Source organism: Dendroctonus ponderosae, unplaced genomic scaffold, assembly GCF_020466585.1.
Source record: "Dendroctonus ponderosae isolate FM_Combo_2020 unplaced genomic scaffold, Dpon_F_20191213v2 Dpon_F_20191213_10, whole genome shotgun sequence".
Classification (NCBI taxonomy): domain Eukaryota; kingdom Metazoa; phylum Arthropoda; class Insecta; order Coleoptera; family Curculionidae; genus Dendroctonus; species Dendroctonus ponderosae.
In genome coordinates this window covers 374,060-382,717 of record NW_026017111.1, presented here as the reverse complement: position 1 = coordinate 382,717, position 8,658 = coordinate 374,060, and the positions used below count along the sequence as shown (strand labels likewise).

The 8,658-nt window shown below is 40.4% G+C and overlaps 3 protein-coding genes and 1 long non-coding RNA gene across 4 annotated transcripts in view; 1 reads left to right on the top strand and 3 right to left on the bottom strand.

Moving 5' to 3' along the window:
• The window catches only part of LOC109537241 (protein CBFA2T1-like), a 22,559-nt gene extending 19,190 nt beyond the window's left edge, over positions 1-3,369 (bottom strand). The window contains exon 1 of the mRNA XM_048662097.1: positions 3,203-3,369. Within this exon, the coding sequence (XP_048518054.1) occupies positions 3,203-3,211 (9 nt within the window). The 5' untranslated portion in view covers positions 3,212-3,369. The remainder of the gene's footprint in view (positions 1-3,202) is intronic.
• The window catches only part of LOC109537240 (glucose dehydrogenase [FAD, quinone]), a 386,158-nt gene that overhangs the window by 26,192 nt on the left and 351,308 nt on the right, over positions 1-8,658 (top strand). The gene's annotated exons all lie outside the window — the stretch shown is intronic.
• LOC109537247 lies at positions 6,343-7,225 on the bottom strand. The gene is made up of 2 exons (XR_002171907.2): positions 6,836-7,225; positions 6,343-6,774 (listed from the first exon to the last, which is right to left on the bottom strand). It is a non-coding gene; the product is annotated as an uncharacterized LOC109537247 (long non-coding RNA).
• The window catches only part of LOC109537237 (cell growth regulator with RING finger domain protein 1), an 11,962-nt gene continuing 10,796 nt past the window's right edge, over positions 7,493-8,658 (bottom strand). Inside the window, exons 5-7 of the mRNA XM_019903864.2 lie at positions 8,467-8,574; positions 8,205-8,407; positions 7,493-7,860 (exon numbers count right to left, since the gene is read on the bottom strand). Of these exons, the coding sequence (XP_019759423.1) occupies positions 7,638-7,860; positions 8,205-8,407; positions 8,467-8,574 (534 nt within the window). The 3' untranslated portion in view covers positions 7,493-7,637. The remainder of the gene's footprint in view (positions 7,861-8,204; positions 8,408-8,466; positions 8,575-8,658) is intronic.

Below are 8,658 nucleotides of genomic sequence, written 5' to 3'. Positions count from 1 at the left end.
TAATAATCTCGTACTTTTCATTTAGTGAAAAAGCTTTGCGTTTTTGTTTTTCCATTCTAAAACGATTCACATACATAATGCGGCAAAAAACAAGTCACTGCCTGTCTCTCGCTCTCACTAATATAAACAACTCCGCAGGATTGGTGTTGCTGAGCGTGGAAGTTCGTTATAACCAGTAAAAAAATACGTTGGTCTTTATGGATGACGTTCCAATTAAAGGAAAAAAGTTCATTTTAACCGAAAGTTCACTATAACCGGGTTAATTATAAGCGGACTTTACTGTATTGAAAATTTTTTTTCCGAAAATTTATAGAAGATATTTACAGTTGAAGATCGAATTTCAACTTTGTTATTAAGCATTATTTTGAAATTGTTCCATGTTTAATTGGTAGCATATTGGAATATGTAAGCATTAAAAAAGAAAAATTACGAGTTTTGCTTCAAATTACGAAAATTTTTGATATAAAAAAGTACTCTTCTACAATTTTTTGATGAAAAGTCACATCGGCAATGATGTTTTTTGTCATTAACAGATTAGGTGGATTACAGGTGGATAGCCCTTGTCAATAATAACAATAATTTGTCAAACTGTGACTTACTTCACCCGAATCTTGTTGAATTTACCGTTTATCCTTGTCTATCTTATTGTCACTGTGTCTAATTCCTTGGTTACCGGAGTTTCAAATAATTACGGACCAACAGGTATTTGCGCAACGTTAATTAGGCAGATTACCATCAAAAACATTGCTGCCGTATTTCTGATATAGTTTTCTGCAAATTTCTCAGTTTTTAATAACAATTAATTTTTTTTGGCGAAATGACGCCAATTTTGAATCACCCTGTACACAGGATTATGCACAGGGTGTCCCACTCTTAGATATCCAGGAAATGTATCAATCTTGGTCCAAAGTTTGCATTTTCCATCTTCTGAAGCAGTTTTTGCGCCGATTTTACCACCGCTGGTAAACACAGCTGAATTTTCTCATTTCGCAGCGCCTAGAAATTCCCAGCGGAATTTCTGGATCCAATTTGCGCACCCGACTGAACAGGTGCGATCGGTTTCGGCCCCAATACAGCCCCTGCTGCGGTCGGCCGAATCCACACACCTGCGAAATCACCACTTTTCCCCAAATACTCAACACTATTCAAGTCTTTGGGAAGCTGAAAAAATTGCAGGAGCAACGTGAAATTAAATATTTCCACTGATCATGGGAGCTGGAAAAATGCACTAATTGCAGGCCAGGAAAAACGTATCGGCCGCTCTGGACATAAACAGCAGCTGTTCCTCAACAGGACGCCATATGGGCCTCATCTCGCAGGAAAGATGGAACAGCATGTAGGCGGGACATAAAAACGATACCGAACAGTGGTGGGAAATCCTAATTAGCTGCCATTTCCAGAGGATAAAGCTGAAGAGTGCAAGAATAACAACAGCCCATTTTTGTGCTTTATCCGAAGAGGATACAGGGTTGCACTCAAGAACTCCTTCGGCTCGAAAAGGATGGTTTTAGCCGGTTTTCAACATCGGCAGGCGAGTGGTTTCGGACCACTGTGCGCCAGCAGGAGCTCAGCTTGCCTTGTCTTGGACACCAGCTGCTAGCAATATGCTTTATGAAATAGTTGCGTCTTACAGTGTGTTAAATTCGCTGCTGCCAGCTTTTGCATTGCCCATTTGTCTGGATACGAGGACGCTGTTCGGAGAACAGCACTAAACACTTTGGAAGATCTGGATCTTTGTTGAGTTTCATGGGTTTTTGTGATGATGAAAAATGCTGGATTAAGTTGGAATGGCTTTGGCCTTCAGGACTAGTTTCGCCTTTGAAGATCAATCATTTAAGAGACTGTTATGAGGATGCAGGCGCAACTCTTGAAGGGAGTTGCAAAACCGTTGCACAAAAAAATGTGTATTTCCATTAACTCGGTTGTCTTTTCATTCAAAGAGCAAATCAGTCAATCGTGGTCAGATATCTCGACGCAACTTTCCTCTCAAAAAGTGTCTAATTTTGCAATTTTTATATAGAAAAAGTAAAGTTAAAAAAGTTGTGCCGAGCAAATATGTCTGGATGAAGTCGCAGATCCATATCTTTCAACAGAATTACTTGCATTGCCATGAAAATTCAATGTTAACCAAAGAACTATACAGCAGACAAATACACAATACAAAGAAAATTGACAAAATACACGAAACAAGCCTAAAAATTCAATTGAAAATCAATCATACGCATAAATTAACGCTATTCCTTCAATTTCACCAAAAATTTAACGCCCACAACCATCCATGGAGAAAAAGACCGAAACAGTCCATTCAAAAAGTGGCCAAAACTTGTCACATTCAAATTGAAAATGTAAATCAACAAATTCTAAATTTAATCTAATGAAGAACGCAAACTCAGAAATTAATTCGCCCAGTATGCTGCAGGAAACCCACAAAGAGCCCACCAATAATGCCGCATCTTTTCCATTAATTAACAAAATCCTGATGCTAATTGGGCAGTTTTCATTGCGTTCAGGCCGCAAAACCATCAAATTACGCAGTCGTTACGATTTCGGGACGCATCCGGACAAGCTGCATCACTCGGGGCCCCAAAAAAAGATGCAGCAGAACGTCATGCTGTCCCAATCGGCAATTATTGCCCACTAAAATGTGCGTCACGTTTTTCTAGCCTAAATCGTCCAAGCGGTGCTCTGATTTTTGCTTTATTGCATTAACGTGACCGGAATGCCGCCTCCCGATTGGCCAAGTCCATCAATTTGCCCATAAGGTTGCCTCTTTTAAATCCACTCAACTCTATCTGGACAGCGGAGCTGATATTAAGAAGAAAACGGAAAATTCCAATAAATATCCTACAAAATCTTTCAAAATGCCGATGGAATTCGCTCTGTTTGGAGATGTAGAAACTGATTAATTTCCACAGAAGAAACACGTCCAGATTGCCTTACGCAACGCATGGACGTATCTGGAGTATGTTTTATCCAAATTAAAAATAAGTGCACGCTGAGCAACTGACGATTGATGATCCACACTGTCTGCAAAGGAATTTCGCTCAAAATGTTTTGAAAAGAACGTTCTGCTTTTTCTCAGTTGAACTGAAAACACAAAACACGGCTCTTCTGGAAATCATCGGTACCGTTCGAAGCCATTCTTTTGGCCTCCTAATATCCCAGATTTGGGCCCTATGGAATTCTGACTTATTGGACTCACCTTTCTCATGTCGCGTCCGAGACACCCAAACCAGCCGAATGCGATCAAAACCGGAATAAACCTCGGCGAATTTTACGAAAATCTGGATTTTCGCGCGTCTTTTCCCAACTACGAAAAGTTGAAACGCGCAACTGCTTCCAACTCTGCTCCACAGGACGTCGCGACGACAACTGTGGAATATCAGCGTCGCGACGCCTGGCCGAGCTCTTTCATCAAGCAGGCGTCGCACGCACGCTACCGGCCCTTACGTTTTTCCAAAACAAACAAATAGAAGGTAATAGCCGGCATTCGCCGTTAATTACCAGTCAGATGCCCGCTTTAATTGCCACTAGTCGAATATCCCTCGTAGTTAGCTGGCTGACATTTAACGGTCATAACGATTTGAAATCGCCAGGAAAGCAGTTGGTTGCTGCGGTAACCGAGGCGCGCCAGCTCAAAGGGGCGCAATACCGGGGCAATGGGAAAAGTAAGGCGTTGCTATTGCGACATTTAAATCCGGCCAGTACCAAAAAAGGAGTCAAGCATGGAAATGGTTACACAGATAAAACAAATATGAATTTTACGTTTTTAATTGCAACTAGTTTTTTAGATGGCTGTTTAGCCACTCCATTAGTTATTAATTAGTTAAAGTTAAGTAAAAATTAAAAACAACCACTTACTATAAAAATGCAATACATGTGAAGAGTGAACAAAACAGCTCCAATTTTCATAAACAATCAAATTAATAAAAAATTGATCAAATACATACAGCAAACGATTGATTGGAGATCGAGTATTTAATTAGCATTCAAAAGTCGCCCCATGAACGGCGATGCTTGTTTATCTTTACCCGAGAAAGCAACTTTGCTTACAATAAATATCCAAAACAATTCAATCGCGGACTAGAGTTTTGTAGAAAATCGTCAATAAAAAAAACTGAAATCGAATAGCATAGCAATGAGTCACCCAAAGGGCCAGCCAGAAAACGATTATGTAAGCTCTGTAGCTCGGTGAGTTTTTTATGTGAAACACCTTAATTTTGCATGAGTTTTATCGGATAGTTCAGTCTATTCTGGGCAAGGGACTAAATCGGTCGTCGGTCTTTGTTCATGAATGAGATAAAAGTACCAATTTAGTGCCATTAAGGCACCAACAGTCGACCATCTTACCTGTTAATTAGTGTAATTAGTGTGCTGAGTGTAATCCACATTTATTTTCGACTTTGTGTGTATTTTCTTTGTGTGTGCTTTTGAATGTCTAATGATTTATAGACAATGGAGAATGGGGCCAGTTTGCAAAAAGCAGGTAAGAATGATTATCAATCTATAAACCCTTAACTTAAACTGAGTTGAGTTTTCCAGAAACATTTAAACTTTTATTCAGTTTTCTATTTATTTTCCTTTCCAATCAAATCACTGGGTTTGTGTATTAATATAGATTTTCATTTTTTTTTTCAGGGAGTACTGGTGCAGCTTTCGGTAAGTTTAACATTACTTTTACCGTGAATAGATAGTATGGCACGAAGTATTTTAAAGCGAAACAAGTCAGTTGACTTTCGAAAAATAACAACATTAGGACTCATAACTACAAATAAACAGCAAAGCAGATTACATATAATATATGATTAAGAAGACCAATTTTAAAGTTGATTAGCACCGTCGCTAAAGGTCGTCAAAAACCAACACATTTTCAGAAAAAATATCATTTGAAATGGACGTCAGTTCTTTAAATATTATAATTTTTAATTTAAATAAAGAAACGACTGTATTTAACAAGCACGTCAACTTCAGATGTTTTTGATCTTAACATTACCTTTATGTGGTTGGTTTTTACATTGTACTCTTCAAACATTGCCAAAAGCCGCACTGCATTTCGCATTAGTGATGAAAGTATCCAAATATTTTCAAATATCAGCTTTTCGTTAAAAGTGCGTTATTTACCATTTTAAGAAGAACTAGATAACAGATAAACACACAGTTGAAATTGAAAAACAAAACTTAATAAATACAGAAAAAGTGTCGAAAATCCAAGCAAACTGTGACAATGATTGACGCCAATTTTAAAATTGCAACAAAAACTCCTCCACCCACAACTATTCATCCAGAAAACGACCGAAACATGGTCAAAAGCGGCCACAACGTGGATTTTCTGTTCCATTTCGTCGAACTAATAATACAATGGAAAAACAGACCTCTTTGAAAACACCGCCTGCCGCCCCTAATACGGTATTATTCCAGAAAGATTTTCTTATTCCAGAAACTGGAGGCGGCAGCTGTTGCAGCAGCAGCTGCCGCCTCCAGCTAAATATTAAAACCGCATTTCTAACAGAAATTGAAAAATGCTTCCGAGCGGTTGAATTAAAACTACATTCCAGCAAGGACAGTTGTGAAGTTGCGTAAAATAAATTAGGCAACAAACGCGGGCGATTGTAAGAGAGAATTCGTTGTTTTTCCGGCGATAACCTTCTGCCCTCGACTACTACAAACATGAAAATGCCAGTGGTTATTGATTCTTGACGCAGCATGGCCGGTTTCAATCGCCAAATGCTTCAGAAGATCATCTTTATTGTTCTGGTGGTCCTCAGAAGCTCCAAAGCATGTCTGCCAGCTGGTAACGAAACAACACAAAGAAGCTGGAAGTCCTCCAATTGTCCAACAACGCCTTAGAGTCTCTTCCTGGAGGAGTTTTCAACTCCGTCCATCGCTTGAAGGCTTTGCACTTGGAAAGCAACCGGATTTCCTCCATTCCTGCAGACGCTTTTTGGGGGCTGCGCAAGCTTTCCATATTGGGTTTGACCAACAACAGTCTGACAACCGTAAATGTTTCCCAGTTTCGTGCCCTCCATCATCTGGAAAGACTAAACTTGGACTTTAACAAAATCAGCGCCATCTCTGGGAACTTCAACCTGACAAAGTTGGTTTCTATTAGGCTGAACGACAACAAGCTGACCAGTTTGTCTGATGAAATTTTTGCGAACTGCACCAACTTGAGGAAAATCGACCTTTACAACAACGATTTGGCCAATTTAACTGCAGCGCCTTTTCTCAAGCTGAAGAAGCTGAAGCGTGTTAACTTGACAAGCACTGGGGTAGACGCGGGAAATTTCTTGCCGTTTAAGTTAGCGGAAAATGTTGTTGTATTCGCGTAATTGAAAAACAGACTCTACTTTTATGTAATATATTATCACAGGCATGGTATCTTGTAACTATTTATAATGTTCCATATACATAACGATCTAACTGTTTCAAGAGGGCATAGTCGAACTAGTTGCGCACCCCCTGTAGCAAGTGTTCCAGGGCGAGGGCTTCCGACAACACCCGATCGCCCTGCAAACCGACAAAATACCAGGGTCGGTCATTAACTAGCTCTGAATTTCGCCCCAAAATGCCCTCTAAAAACCGCGTTCTGAGCTGATACTTCTACTACAAACTATTTATATTAATATATTCAAAATATACGCATAGTTAACAGCTATACAAAAAACCTGTCCTCTGTCCTCGGCCTGGGACAGTTGTCAAGGGCCTAGTTTACCAATGAGGAAAAGTCGAGTTTCATCAACCGGCTGGATGAAGGAAGTTCATCACTCCACCACACTAAGAGAGTAGAGACTAGTCCATGAAAAGCAACTTTCCGCGTAAAATAAGTGCTACTTACATCATTAATCTAAAAGACATATTATCGATCTTAGATTAGGTTAGTTCTGGCATCTACTTCCTAAAGCACGTTTACGCTACAGTGAAAGACAGCTTAATTCTAGGTAATTTTGCGTTGCTTAAGAGAGGCTCCTGTTGCTGGCTTCAATCAAAACTCGAATGCGCCACTTAGAAACTAATATTTGCAGGAATATGTGAGTCGGGTGGAACAGTGGGACTTTTTGGCAGGGAGATCAAAGAGTTTGGAGTTGACTGCAATATTAGTTAAATTATTGAATCAGCTACCTCTTGTGCATGCTGAAAGCAAGGGCGGATCAAGGGGGGGGTCATGGCCCATTCAATTCTCTATCCAACGATGCCAAAACGAATTCTGTAGCTCGAATGGTTCTTGAGAAACTTCGAATAAAGGCCATTTAGTTATCTTTGGAATGATGCAAAAACGAGCGTTCCTGCTCATTTTGCTTCCGAGAAACATGCAAAACGGGACGGAAAACATGAAATTTTGCAATAATCTTACGCCACCCAAAACGACGATAATTTTTCTAATTTCATAGACAACAGAAGTATTTTTGTATTTTTTCTACATAACCCCCCCCCTGAATTTAAAGCTGGATCCGCCCCTGGCTGAAATACCATTTTTCCATACAGGAACAATTTAAAATATCACAAGCGACAGTGGAGACGTAACTTTGTACTCTCGTTCGCCAATTCATTGCCCAAAAAAAACAGTTAAAAACGATCCAGACACGCGTCCAAACATCAACAACCTGCCCTTAAGTTACCAGCGGATAGTCGCGTGTCTTTTACCGCGAAAAACCCAAAAAATCGATCAATCGGTCGTCCCAATTGATCCCGTTGAACCACCGGCGTCTAACCGGTGGTCGTTCGTCGTTTTTTGGACTGGTGCCATTTTCTTTCGTATCCAGATATTCTTCGCCGCGGATGCAGAAGTAGCTCTTGATCGGCCCACGGCACATTGGACACCTTTCCAGCTTGTTGAAGCAACTTGCGCAGATGCAAGTGTGTCTGCAAACAAAACAAAAATCAACATTTTCCACAACGTGGTTTTGTCCCTGCGTTTGGCTCCCCCTGTATTAATTCTTGAACATAAAGCCTATCAAATAGTAACGTTCGAGGTCTAAGTGAAACTCTCCAGCTCAATAGAGCAGAGCTTTCTCTAGCAAATGGCACCAACCGTAACTGCATACAGACATTAGTCTTGTGTTCAAGCTTTGAAACTGCATAGAAACCTATCATCAAAGCTTTATAGAGCTATATTTTTTGTATGTAAAGAGAGAAAAAAACACATTCATAACTAAACAAACAAAATACGGGGCCAAATGGAAAAGTTACTCATCAAAATCAAGTACCTGCAAGGTAAAAGGGCTCTGGATAGGGGGTAGGTCTGGCACACCACGCACAGTTGCTCGCCCGAGCTGTTCCAAAACGTCGAATCCTCCTGGTTGGAGCAGAAAGAGCCCACTGAACTTGGACCGCCTTCCACGGGCTCAGCCACTGCCAGTGGAATTTGAGTCTCGTAGTTTCCGGAGTTTCCAGTGGCCAGATAGAGTTGCTGCAACAAAAACCCGATGTGTTATTGCAACACGAATTAGTTCGCCCATAAAAGCCCACCTTGAGGCAAGACAATTGCCCATTGGCCTGCTTCAGGTACTGCCCAAGAATGCTGGTGGGCAGAGTGCAGACTGTGTCCTTGATGTGCACCACGTTAATCAGAGCAACCTAAAGACGCAATTACTGCAATTTATTCTAGTTTATCAAAAGAGATAGACCTTCGAGGCAATTCCTTGAAACTAATGGGTTTTT